The following is a 14,956-nucleotide window of genomic DNA, read 5'->3' on the forward strand; positions in this document are numbered from 1 at the left end:
TTGGTCTTGTTTTGGGTCCACTCAAGCTTCTGTCTTGTGTTCCTTTGTGTTTTGGCCTTACCCAAATTTTTTTGGATTTTTTCAATTATTCATATCTGTCTCAATCTACCTTACTTTCAAGTTGCCCTAAGCAAAACTGAGCACAGCTAAACAAATGTGTTTTTGTGCAGATACTCTAATCTTAATCTTTTAAAAGGTAAACTTTCTAGAACGTGGAAAAGAATGATCTTTCCAGCTAGCTCGCCTCTTCCAAATGACAATAAATTTCTTACTAAAACTATTTCAAATTTTGGGATCTGTTCTCATGAAAAACAATGTCTATCATGGAATTTATATTCTTTACCATGCTCCAAAGCACTTGTCTTATTCCTCCCTCTCTTCCAACATAATGTCTTATAAACTTTTTGAAGATTGGGATATTCTTTCCTCAACTTTGCATTTTTTCCCAAGAACCTCAACTGAGTGCATTGTAGTAGATACATGTATAGTAGGCACTCAGTAATTTGTTGAATTAAAGACTTCATTCTGCCAAACAAAAGTGTGACTCACTTTTTTTTTTTTTTTTTTTTTTTTTTTTTTTTTTTTTTTTTACCCTTGTACTTCGATGTATTGTCTCATAGGTGGAAGATTGGTAAGGGTGGGCAATTGGGGTCAAGTGACTTGCCCAGGGTCACACAGCTGGGAAGTGGCTGAGGCCGGGTTTGAACCTAGGACCTCCTGTCTCTAGGCCTGACTCTCACTCCACTGAGCTACCCAGCTGCCCCCTCACTTTTAAAAATATATTTTTTTTCAGTGATGGATTTGGGGCAAACTTACTTCAAGAAAATAAGAAAATATTATGTGATTCTATGAAAATGCTCCTCATTTACGACTTACCAGATTTTTGCTATTATCCTTGGTATACAGAATTTGTTTTTGCACTCTGAATCTGTTAGTTCCATTCTCATAGCTTTTTGAGCTCTGAAAAAAACATTGCATTCCACATGTTAAATTCAAACAATTCTTGAACCAACAAACAGAATAAAAATTGAACTCACTCTTTTTACAAGAGCTATAACGAAGATTACACACCAAAAAACCAACGTGTGTGTATACATACGCATACACACAAGGCTATAGATAAAAAACAGAATTTAAAATTCATCTATGTGTATTGGGGGTGAGAGTAGTAAGAGTCAGTTAAATTCATACTATTTCAACAGATGACTCAACAGATTGATACAGGTGTTCCTAACACTGCTGTAAATCACCACTCAACCACACCTTCTTAAGCTTCTTGCTCTTGTTAATGTTGTCCATAGATACTTTACAGTACAATTATCTTATATGCCAAAGGTCTTCTAGACCTATTTATATTTTATAGGCAATAGCATAACATTTGCTCTATTCATTTATAACCTCTTGCTCTTGCTATATACTTCCTTTTTCAAATCATATATTTTCTTTTAAAAATGTCTTTTGTGGGGGCAGCTGGGTAGCTCAGTGGATTGAGAGTCAGGCCTAGAGACAGGAGGTCCTAGGTTCAAATCCAGCCTCAGCCACTTCCCAGCTGTGTGACCCTGGGCAAGTCACTTGACCCCCATTGCCCACCCTTAACACTCTTCCACCTATGAGCTAATACACAGAAGTTAAGGGTTTATTAAAAAAGAAAAATGTCTTTTGTAAATTTACTATCATCAATAAAACAATTAAATGAACATATGAAACATGGGTCAGCATCTTATTGAATCCAACGAGTTTAATAACTCCTCCTTAAGTTCCTGCTTAGTTCCCAAGAACTTTTTGCTATTTTCCATATCTGATGTCCTGGTTAATATCCAGTCACATCTCTAATAACCTCTTCCCACACCCATCCCATGATACTTTGCCAGATCGAGACAGTTATTAGATGAAACTAGAACAAAAGGTAAAAAAGAGAAGGCAAGGAAAATAAGGAGTATTCAGTCTAATTGTAAATATTTTCCAAATTATCCCTTGATCTCCTGACATACTAGGAAAGGGATAGATATATAGCTCCAAACTTATGGTACCAACATTAAAGTCCAGGGTCTAAAAGTTTCTTTTCTTGGTCACATCCCTATCCACCTTGGTGTGGTAACAGCAAGTGTTGATATCTCAGGAACCAAAGATTCATAGTGTCTGAGCTAAGTACGTCCCTCCTTATGCCTTTCTCTTCCATTTCAGTCCTTCAGCCTCTGTGTCCTCTGCCAAATATACACTTTTCAAGTGATACTTTTTATATCATCATTAAAAATATGCTACATCTTACTTACAAGGTAGGTACTTTGTGTCTCATGCTTTACCTTTTCGGTTTACTACTATTTTTATTCTTTGAAGAGTGTCATATTCCAAGACTCATAACCAAACATGCAACTTAACTATAAGAATAGCTATATTAAGGCTATGAAACTATTTTTTAAAAACACCCTGTTTTCAATCGCTTCACTCTCCAATCTGTCTTTCACAAAGCTTCAGAAATAATCTTCTAAAGTCATAGTTCTGATCATGCCATTTCCCTACCTGAGAGTGTCCAGTGGCATTCCATTGTCTTCAGTAGTTTCCTGCCTGTCATTTAAAGTGCCCTAGAAGCTGGTTCTATATTATCTCATACTACTGCCCTTCAGGTAATCTATCTTCTTGTCAAATTGAATTACTAGCCAATATTAAGGCTCAATATTTTATATTCTACATCTTTTTGTGTGTTTGGATAAATCATTCCTTACTCATGGGATGGATTCCATCTCTACCTCATGGAATCTTTGTCTTTCTTTAGGGTTCAATTCAGGTCACTTGTTATTAGTTCCTTCCTCATTTTGCCTTGTATTATATATATTTGTGTACATGTCTCTCTCCAGTAGAATGGAATTCTTGATGGTATGGATTTTTTTGCATCTCTCCAGTGCCACATGTCGGGGACACATAATAAAAGTAGTTTTAATGGAATTGAAAGATGCCATTTTTGTATAGTCTTGGGAATAACTTCTAACTGTTGAAAGCTTTCGAAATTTCCTTCCTTCCTTTTCTCTCTCCCTCTTCCTCTCTCTCTCTCTTTTTCTCTAGATTGGACCTCCCTATCTCATCCAGGTTGTAGGTGCAACAACCTATTTATGGCCCTGACTTCACTACTAAATGACATGGAAGTTTTGATGTGTACGAGTTTGGTCTTGCTTAGGCAGCCTAGTTTAGTGGCCCTTTGCTCCACAGGACTCATTTTATTAAAGTGGACTTATTGTGAATGTCTGTCAGCTAATACAGCTCAGAATTCCTGAAAGCAAGCAATCTAATAACCTCTGCCTTCCCTAGTAGCACAGATTACAAATTTGTGCAAATACAATTAAGTCTACTCCATTCTTAATTCTCAATTATGATTCTTGTGGTCAGTCTTTAGTGCCTTTCTCATACACATTTGCTGAGGAATTTAAACTCAAAAGGACAATCTATCTGACTGACTACATAATAAGGTCTGAAAAATAGAGAATATCCACATAAATTTTCCTGTAAGGTCAAACCCTTTTTGTGTAATCATGAATCTCATTATACAGTCCTGTTTTATCCAGAGATTTGATGCAACTGATGTAATATGTTCCCTAAAAAGAAGCATTTGGAGGACCTTATCATATAAGAAGAATTCCTCTTATATTTAGAGCCATTACAAGACATCTTCCATGGCAGTAGCATACACCTTTGGCATATAACTCCCTGTTTTATGTCTTCCCTGATTTTAATTAGAGGGTTACCTCGGGTTGTACAAGGTATCTTATATGATCTTAATAAATGCCTGAGAGAGTCTTTTTTGGAAGAATACCTTTAAGGCACATTTTGACCCAAGTCAAACACTTATCTGTCAAATAATAAATAAAGCAGGATTGTATATTCTCTATACTTTTGTCAGTTGTGTGTGACTTGTAAAAATATGATCTGTTCTAGAAACTCATTTGCAAAACCTGCTCTTTCTTTTTTATTTTTCCAAAGCTATATTTCTGATATGCTTCATTCTCAAAAATTTTAAAGAGAAAATAGGCCTATTTAAATTGTTGATAGCTTTTAGGTAGTTACTGATGTCCTTTCCATTGCATTTCTTGAGTAATAAATAGTATTTATAATAAATTATGATAATAATAATAAATCTGATTCTTCCTCTCAACTATCCTTCTTTTCTTTTGATATCTTCCCTTTAGACAAAAATCTTGAAAACAATTCCATCCTTCAGTACTTTCAGATTTGTGTAACATCCAGCCCAGATTTCTTCAGTGTTTACCTGATCTGGTTTATCTTCTCTTTTCAACTACATGATAGGTATTATTATTTCTTTCTTGGGTGCTGGTGTCCAAATGGGATTGTTCCACTCTCATTGATGATGAAAACAGTTTTATATAGAAGCAAAGTCAAGTGTGTTCTACTTTCTATTAGTTTTCTTACCAACTCAAACCTATGAATTCTTGGAATGAAGTGTCTCATTTAAATCTCATGACAAACTTTTTCTGTGGACCTGTTCTCCATTTTATAGGACAGAATTGCCACTTGTCTTCATGGTATTTTGAAAATGTTTTTGCATTCTAAAATATTGTTGACTTTGGCTGTCATGCCATTCTACTTAACAAGGGGATCAATTGTTTCCTCACAACATTTCTAGACTCTTTTAGCCTCCTTATCATTGGTAAATGTTTTATAGTAATTAAACTTTGTAGGAAATGATGCTAACTAAAGTCAATATGTATGCTAGCCAAACAGGAAAACATTTAGAAGTCAGAGCCCACTCAATGCAAGATTAGGAGACTCAGAATTTGGTGGCACTACTGCTACAAAAGAACTGAGCTAAGCTGTGAACCTATTTCCCCTTTCCTCCCTAGACACCAAAGTATATAAGAAGTTTCACTTGTTCAGGTAATTTCTGAGTGAGGAAACTCACTTTGTGTATATCAGCACCTTACAGTGAGGGGTGGAGTGAATTCCGAAGGGTCACACATTCAAAGGGTGTCAGAGATGAGACTCAAACCCAGATCTTGTCAGGGTGGTGGCCAAAACTCTATCCATCATCGAAAACTGTATATCACTGGATATACTATTTAAGGAGAGGTACCACATTATAGAGGAAAGAATGTGGAATTTCAAGTCAGAAGAGTTCTGGTTTTAGTTCCCACCTCAGACACTTATGTTCCATATGACCATGGGTACATACATTACTTAACATCTCTGAGCCATAGCTCATTCACTTATTAAACAGGTTATTCATTTATTATTAATACTTGCAGTATTCTGAAAAGCAGTGGGTGGCATAACCAGTCAATCAAGAAGTATTTATTGGGGAGCAGCTGGGTAACTCAGTGGATTGCGAGCCAGGCCTAGAGACAGGAGGTCCTAGGTTCAAATCTGGCCTCAGACACTGCTCAGTTGTGTGACCTTGGGTAAGTCACTTGACCCCCATTGCCTACCCTTACCACTCTTCTGCCTTGGAGCCAATACTCAGTATTGACTCCAAGACAGAAGGTAAGGGTTTAAAAAAAAAAAAGAAGTATTTATTGAATGTGTCAATGATATGCTAGGCACTGTGCTAAGTGTTGGGGATACAGGTGCAAAAAATGCAACAATACTTACTAAATTAATGAGGTTATGGGAAAGACTACACATAGATGGGAAAATATCCTCACCAGAAATACAATTAATAAATTCAAGGTAGCTTTAGAGAAAGGACATAGTGGAAAACAAAAATGCAAATTGGGTAAGCAGTCCAGATGGTACCACAATTTAATTTAGAGGACTTTATTGAGCTCTTTGGAGAATGTCTCCATTAATGCTTTACAACAAATGTTGGGAAATAAGATACAATTATTTTTGTGACAAGCTTTTTGCGAAATCTTATTGTGAGTACTGCCATAGAAGTTGATCAAATGTTCTTTTTTTTTTTTAACCCTTACTTTCTGTTTTAGAAACAACTCCAAGACAGAAGGACAAGGGCTAGAAAAATTAAGAGTTAAGGGACTTGTCCAGAGTCACATACCTAGGAAATATCTGAGGCCAGGTTTAAACCTAAGTCCACCTGATTTCCTGGTCTGATGCTCTATCCACTGTAACACCAAATGTCTTGTCATCAAATGCTCTTGAATTTTTTATTGAGTTGCTTTTCAAGGCATAATAAAAATAAATTCCACAAACTCCTTTATTTGCCTCTCCAAGGAGAAACTATGTCACTCATCTATTATTTGGCTGCAGCTTCCTTCTGTCTTCTAGTTTATTTATATTGAGAATGTTAAAATTGATATTCACTTGCTTTGAAAGCAGAATAGCTCACACTTATATGGTGCTCTAAGGTTTGAAAATTGCTTTACACGTTATATAATTTGATCCTTGCAATATCTCTATGAGACAAACATTGTTATTATCCCCATTTTGTGAATAAGAAAACTGAGGCTTAAAGAGGTTAAGTGACTAGGCTAACATACAGCTTTTATATGTCAAAAGCAGGATTAAACCTTGGTCTCTCCTTTCACTAATCCAACTGGACTAGGATCTCACATTTACTTTTCTTATTGCTATAGCTAGCATTTCTACTGCAATATTAAATATTAGTGATGATAATGGACATCCTTGCTTCACTCCTGATCTTACTGGGAAGACTTCTAACATTCCCGTTGTAGATGATACCTGCTGATGATTTTAGGTAGATACTATTTAAAATTTTAAGGAAAGACCCTTTTATTCCTGTGCTTTCTGGTGTTCCTAATAGGAATGGGTGTTGTATTTTGTTAAGGGTTTTTTCTGCATCTATTGAGATAATCATGATTTCCGTTAGTTTGGTTATTGATATGGTCAATTATGCTGATAGTTTTCCTAATATTAAGCAGCCTTGCATTCCTAGTATAAATCACAACTAGTCATGGTGAATGAGGATATCACATTTAGAATACTAGGAACTAAGTTTATTTTATAAAGGAAAAAATAGTGGGCTTATTAATACCTTTTGACCCCTTCTCCAGAATTCTGCCACCTTCATAGTATAAGAATGAGAAGAATGAACTCTGAGATACCACCGCACACTTAGCAGATTGGCTAATATAAAAGCAAAGGAAAGTAATAAATGTTGGAGGGGATGTGGCAAAATTGGGACATTAATGAATTGCTGGTGGAGTTGTGAATTGATCCAACCATCCTGGAAGGCAATTTGGAATTATGCCCAAAGGGCACTAAAAGACTTCCTGCCCTTTGATCTAGCCATACCGCTGCTGGGTTTATACCCCAAAGAGATAATAAGGAAAAAGACTTGTACAAAAATATTTATAGCCATGCTCTTTGTGGTGGCAAAAAATTGGAAAATGATGGGATGCCCTTCAATTGGGAAATGGCTGAATAAATTGTGGTATCTGTTGGTGATAGAATACTATTGTGCTCAAAGGAATAATGAACTGGAGGAATTCCATGTGAACTGGAATGACTTCCAAGAATTGATACAGAGTGAAAGGAGCAGCAGAACCAGGAGAACATTGTACACAGAGACTGACTGATACACTGTGGTAAAATTGAATGTAATGGACTCTACTAGCAGCAATGCAATAATCCGGGATAATTCTGAGGGACTTATAAGAAAGAACTTTATCCACATCCAGAGAAAGAACTGTGAGAGTAGAAACAGAGAAGAAAAACAACTGCTTGATCACATGGGTCAATGGGGATATAATTGGAGATGTAGACTCTAAACAATTAGTCTAGTACAGTGGTCCCCAAACGTTTTTTGGCCTACTGCCCTCTTTCCAGAAAAAAATTACTTAGTGCCCCTGGAAATTAATTTTTAAAAATTTTAATAGCAATTAATAGGAAAGATAATTGCACCTGTGGCCACCAGGGGGCAGTGGCGCCCACTTTAGGAATCACTGCTCTAGCGCAAATATTAATAACATGGACATAGGTCTTGATCAATGACACAGTGGAATTGCTCATTGGCCAAAAGAGGGGAGTAGAAAGAGGGGAGGGAAAGAACATGAATCATGTAACCATGGGAAAATACTCAAAATTAATTAAATAAGTAAACTTAATTTTAAAAAGCAAAGAAGGATAGAGGGCTAGTTTCTATAATTTTTGTCCATGGGTTGTCAAAGCCAAGAACTCATTATTAATTTTTTGCTTTCTGGTGGTGACCTTTTCTAGATTTTTCTAAATGTATCCATTAAAAGTAAATAATCTTTTACTCAAGTCTTTGCTCAAGTAAATAATCTTTTGCTCTTAGTCAAACCATACCTAGAATTTGTGTTCAGGGTGTTATGTTTTAGTGCTGTCACTGAAAAGCTACCAGAGAAGTGAGACAAGGATAAGAAGATGACATGTCAAAGGTGGATGGAAGGAACTAGAAATGTTTAGATTATAGAAGAAAAAACTTGACTTGCTATCTTCAAATAGTTGAAATGTCTCCATATAGAAGAAGGAATATACTTATTTTGTTAGGCTTGAAGGGTCAGAATTAGAAGCAAGAGGTGAAAATGACAGAGAAACAGTTTTGAATTTAATTTAAACAGAAATTTCTTAGTGTTTAAAGTTGACCAAAAAAAAAAAAATGGGCTACCATAAAAGAGGTCTTTAAGTAGACAATAAATAAATATTTGTAAGGGATAATGCATAGGAGACTCAGATCTGTAAGGAGTGTTTGGTTTAGATGCTGTGTAAGTTCTTTTATCACTAAAATTCTAGAGAGGGTAGAATTACTTCAAAATACTGGTATAACATACTTTCTAATTTTTCTTTAGTTCTTTCCTTAAGTCTTTAGTCTTTTAAAAATAATCTTTTCTAATTTATTAAGGGCAGCTAGGTGGCCCCAGTGGATAGAATGTCCAGACTGGAGTAAAAAAGACTCAACTTCCTGAATTCAAATCTGGGCTTAGACACTTACTAGTATGACCCTGTGCAAATCACTTAATCCTGTTTGCCTGTTTCCTCATCTATAAAATGAGCTAGAGGAAAAAATAGCAAACACTCCATTATCTTTGCCAGGAAAACTCCAAATAGGAGTCAGAGGTGACTGAAAAACAACTGAATAACAAAAGGCTTTTATTAGCCTCTGATTACCTTGCAGAAACACTTTCTCTGTATTGTATCTGTATAAGGAACTTTAAGTAGAGAAACCACTTCCAATGAGAACAGGAAAAACAACATATTAATAATAGTCTTAGAAAGCTGTTTATGGCGATGAGAGTTTATGTTATAGGTCCATGGTCACATTATTAATGCTATATGTAGGATTTGAACCTGATCTTCATGACTACAAGTATAGCCTTCTCTATCCACTATGTTGAGCAGCTTCTCTCTAATATCATTTTTAAAAATCTACTAAGTGAGAATAATTTTTTAAAAATACAATTGTAAAAAGTCACAGCCCTTGTCTATTTTACTGTTCAGAAGGATTTCCACAAGAATGGCAGAAGGCAATAAAAGAAATAAATTAATCACTTTTTAGAACTTGATTCTGAGTCTTACAGTCACATTATGTCCCTGAATAATATAGATTCTTTTGTAAAGAAAATATTCTGGATTTGCCCTATCTTATTGTAAAGAAATTATAATTTTCTACTTTTTTTGAAATTATTTAAATAACCTCCATCATTACATTAACAAAAAGATATGGCTTAGTAGTTCAAATAGACATTTTGGAAACTGGTGCCTAATTTGCACAAACTATCAACCACTCATTCTTTTGATTAATTCCCAACAAGACTTTTGCTTTAGTCTGACTATAAATAATTGAGTTTATAAGACAATCCATCATACAATGGACCTTTAAAGACGAAGTTGAAGTTAATAATGATCTCACAAAAGAGACTTTAAATGGAACTTCTAAACATAAAGATATTAAGAAACTATTGGACAAAATAGTTTTTGATAATTTCCCTTATTTTTTTCAATAGTTTGAGTTCTCAAAAAAAATAGTTTTGAGTTCTCTTTTCATTTTTTATATGAAAAATGTAGCTTTCCTCTTTTTAAAAATCAGATTAGCTTTTTATCTATTTTGTTCGTTTTTTAAAGTTCCTAGTTTATTAACTCAATAGACTTTTTGTCTTCAATTTTATTAACCTTTTCATCAATTTTTAGAAATTTCCTTTGTTGCTCAGTTGAAGATTTTTGATTTGTTCAAGTTTTTAGTTGTGTGACCAATTTGATTTATTCTTTTTTATAAAAGTATTTGAATATATGAATTTTTATCATTAGCTACATGATGTTTTGGTACACTTCTCATTATTGTTTTCTTTGATGAAGTTTTCTATTGTTTCTATAATTTTTCTTTACCTACCAGTTCTTTAGAGTCATGTTGTTTAATCTCCAACTAACTTTTTCTTTTTAAACTTTTATCAACTGTCTTAGAATTGATATTGTGTATTGGTTCTAAAGCAGAAAAGCAAGGAAATAGGAGTTAAGTGACTTGCTCAGGGTCACACAGCTAGGAAGTATCTGAGGCTAGATTTGAATCTAGGACCTCCTGTCTCTAGGCCTGGTTCTCAATCCAATAAACCATTTAGCTATCTCTTCCAATTAATTTTTAATTCCTTAGGGGCCGTTCTATTGAATATATTTATTAGATTTGTGATAAGTAGATAATCTATTTCATACCTCCGTTTTTCTACATTTTTGGTAAAATCCTTATGCCTCAATATCATCAACTTTTGTAAAGGAGCAATACATAATATAGCATATAAACTCCTTTAGAGTCCCCCTTCTTAATTTTCATAAATCTACCATCTCTGATTTTCCTAAAATTTTATTTATATCTTCATTTCTTTTGTTGGGTTTTTTAAATCTTTTTTTCAACTTTTGTTTAGATTTGTTTAAGTCTGTGAGAAGATTACTGCAATCCCCCACTATTAGAGTACTATCTCCTTTCTCCTTCCAATTTGATAAACTAACTGGCATGCATATATGAAGTGTTGATTTCATTAATTATCTATTGGGTCTTTATGAATGTGTTTTCCTGCTAATAGTTTAGCAGGGAAATTTATCTAGAAATGTTTATCTATATGTCACTATTATAGCCTTATCTAAAATCATGATTGCTACTTCTCTTTTTTTTAATTCAGTTAAATCATAATAGAATTTTCTCTTGCTTTTCATTTTAAATCTACGTGCATCATTGTTTTTCAAGTATATTTCTTGTAGACAATATATTTTTGGACTTATTTTCTAAGCTATTCTGTAATCTTTTTCCTTTTTAAAGGTAATTTGATGCCATGCATATTCATGGTTATGATTTCTTTACTATATATATTGTACTTTTTCCTCTGTTTTCACCATTCTCTTTATAAATAAGAAGTTGATCAGAGAGGGCCACTTATGATCTATAAATTAAACAGCATGCTTCCTTTCTGTTTTAGCCATGTTCTACCCCTGATCCTAGGATTTTATACTTTTTTCCTTTTCTTTTTATCTTCTCCTCACATTCATCCAACAGTTGAGGTTTTTCTTTTTTTGGTTTTTGCTTATGACTATTCTCTCTTCTCCTGCCCTTCCTCTTGGAACTCTCTTCCCTTCAACTCAATAGACTTCAGTGACTCTCTGTTGCCTCCAAATTATCTGTTTGGCATTCTTGACCTTTCATAATCTGGATCCCTTCTACCTTTCCAGTCTTCTTATATTTATTCCTCACCATTTGCTTTTTGATCCATAACACTGGACTCTTTATGGTTCTAGAAATAGGACACTTTCACCTATTGGCTGCAGAAGTTTTCTTTGGCTATCCTCCAGGGCTGGAATGCCTTCCTACTCATCATCTCCACTATTGACTTTCTCGGCTTCCTTCAAGTCCCAGCTAAAATTAATCTTCTATAGGAAACTATTTTCAAGTCTTCTCAATTCTAGTGCCTCCCTTTAATTATTTTCTGTTTATAGCTTGTATACACACACACACACACACACACACACATATACACTATATATATATATATATACACACACACACACACACACACACATACACACATACACACTTGTTTGTTGTCTCCCTCATGAGACAAGGGAAAGCATTGCCTTTTGACTCTTTTTTTGTATTCCCAGCACTTAGCACAGTCCTCATATAGTAGTTGCTTAATAAAGGTTTGCTGACTTTATACAGGTCAAATAAAACTGAGCTTCTTGAGATGCCCATTTCTTCTTCCATAATATTATAATCTTCCATCACATGAGGTCTTCCTCCTTTTCATTCTTTCTTCCCCAGAATAGTCTGCTATCCCTTCCATTTTTAATTTATAAGACTATAACAACTCATCAAACCTAACCATAAATCCTCTGTAATGTTTATTCTTTCTCTATGACCCTTAAAGAAAAGGCATTTGTTTCTCATGGCCCTATTAAAATCTAAACAATTCATTCCCACTTATTCCCTTCCATTTAAACAACTCTGTGTTCCTTTCTTGTTTTTCTTGGTTCCTGCATTTCCATTTCAAAATGTCTACTCAATTCTGGCCTTTTCCTCAGGAATGATTAGAAATTTTCTATTCCATGAAATATCCCTTCCCCCACTATGGTATTATAAGCATTTAAAAAAATAAAGATTATAAACTTTTTATACTTTTTTGTCTTTATCTCTTCTCAAAACAGTGCCAAGTTTTGTGTGTTGACTGCTGTTGCTTCTTGGTACTTGAACTCTTTCTTTTTGATTGATCATACGATTTTTCTTTTATCCAGGCATTCTGTATTTTGCTTGTGATATTACTGGGAGTTTCCATTTTGAGATTTTTTTCAGAATGTGACAAGTGGATTCTTTCTATTTTCATTTTTTCTCTCCGGTTCTAAGAGTTGTAGTCAGTTCCTAATATCTTCATTAAAAATGTTTTTCATTCATGTATAGATGAGTCTCATCAAGATTTTGTATTCATGGAAAAAGTATATAAATCAGTGGTTGTTGATTTTTTCCCCCTCAGTCAATTTTTACAGTTTGAAGAAGTTCTTAATTAGACTTTAGGAGAGTCTTTAAGGATATTTTTTATATGACATGCATTTTTTTTTTACATCTCTTTCTCCTTGTATAACTAATATATGAATTATTTAATAATTTTACAAAAGTATCAATTCCAGTATAGATCTCTTCTATATACACCTAGTCCAATTTGGCTATCTTCCATTCTTTGTTCGTTCTCTCTCTCTCTCTCTCTCTTTCTCTCTCTCCCCTCCCCCCGCCCCCCTCCTCCCCCATGCTTGCTTTGTTCTATCTCTATCTCTTTCTGCCTCCCCAACCTCTCCCACATCTTAGATTTTAATGCTAGAATCAAAGTGTGGTTTCCTGCTTTTCTCAAGGGTAAAAAAATGTTTTATTATATTTTTAGATCCTTTGTATTTTAATTATTTATTGTTCTCCTTCCATTTTGACCTTCAATGACCTTTGGATGCCTTTGTTTACTTGAATCTCTTGCCAAGCTTTTGCCAAACAGGTTTTTCTCTCTATTACTTTTCTTTGGTTAATGAAACTACTCGGGTTATTTTTCTCTGTAAGATTTACTAATGTGTTTATATTCTAAAAGCAATGTTGCCATTCCTCTTAACTTGGCAAATGATTCTACTATTTACTGCCTAAGGCACTGCCTGAGGTGTTTTGAAATTAATATTATGGGTATGGCAGGGAAATTTTCCCACAACCACCAACTCTTGTCAAAAAGTTATTCCTCTGGTGGTTTCAGAGAGAATTAACATGAGACATGAAAGAGTCTCTTGTAACACCCTATTACAATAATTAAATCATTTTGGACACACCAACAGTATAATGGCTCCTAATGTCCACATTCTCTGCCCAATTTTAGATTGAAAGTTAGAAGTATAGTCAAATTCACTCTGATTCCTTAGTTAGGAAAGTTCCTAACATACATATACAAATTTGGCTTTCTGCTTTCGTTTATCTTTATATCTCTGTTGAAATATAAAGAATCAATTGAGATATTGAGCTATAAAGAATCAATCAAAGAAAATTCTCATCTAACAAATGTAAATATTTAAAAAAAAACCAAACCTATTACTTTCTGTCTTAGAATCAATACTGTTTATTGGATCCAAGAGTGATAAGGGCTAGGCATTGGGGGTTAAGTGATTTGCCGAGGATCACACAGCTAGGAAGCATCTGAGAGCACATTTAAACTCAAAACTTCTACTAAGTCAGCTAGATGCTCCCAAAGGAAAAAACTCTTAACTAGAGTGAAGCATTCAATGGAGCCCTACCTTATGGTACCATTGTCTAGATAAAGAAATTGAGGAGTAAAGATCTGCCTTTACATCTTTCATATATGTAATGTAGCCTTCTCTTCACTCAAGCCTCTCCCCACTCTACATAGGTACCAGCTAGAGTTTTCCTAAAAGGAAGATAAGTCGTCCCTTGCTATATCATGGTTCACTTATCACAACTTCACTGTATTGTAGGTTAAAAAAAAATCTAATTCTGTACCACAGAGTTTTTGCTAAATCACAGGATTTCGTGGATAAATACTGTACTGTAACAATGGAAATACAGTACACCACTATTGCTTACTTGCACAACTTTGTCAACAGGAGATTGTACATGGTACACTATTGGCTAATAGAATAAAAGGCAGATCAACCACAGCACTGTGTTCTGATTCCTAGGCTCTGATTGGCTTCATGATTGTAGCATCATTTTGATTGCAAAGAGACTACACCACCTGATGAAGTGCTGGATGAAGTGGTTCCTTGAGAAGAGCTTTAATGCTCTTCTAGCCTGTGCAGTGCATTTATCTCACTGCCATCAATTTCATTGCCATCAGTACTACTTTATAGCTACACAATTCGTGATCTTCATCATTCAAGTTGTGGTATAGTACTTCATTGGTGAGTACCCATATAGAATTTTATATATTGTTAAAATTACATAGGTTTAACATTTACATAGTGTAGAAAGTGTTTAAGAGCATATGAAGTATTTATAAGAGGTTGAGAAAGGTTAATAAGAGTGTGGGAAAGGTTTGGAGTAGAGTGAGAAGGGTTT

General features: G+C 34.5%; 1 protein-coding gene across 1 annotated transcript in view; it reads right to left on the reverse strand.

Moving 5' to 3' along the window:
- Positions 1-14,956, reverse strand: part of SLC37A1 (solute carrier family 37 member 1) — a 137,019-nt gene that overhangs the window by 55,191 nt on the left and 66,872 nt on the right. Inside the window, exon 9 of the mRNA XM_044670259.1 lies at positions 877-960. Within this exon, the coding sequence (XP_044526194.1) occupies positions 877-960 (84 nt within the window). The remainder of the gene's footprint in view (positions 1-876; positions 961-14,956) is intronic.

The sequence above is a fragment of the Gracilinanus agilis genome, chromosome 3, assembly GCF_016433145.1.
Source record: "Gracilinanus agilis isolate LMUSP501 chromosome 3, AgileGrace, whole genome shotgun sequence".
Lineage (NCBI taxonomy): Eukaryota > Metazoa > Chordata > Mammalia > Didelphimorphia > Didelphidae > Gracilinanus > Gracilinanus agilis.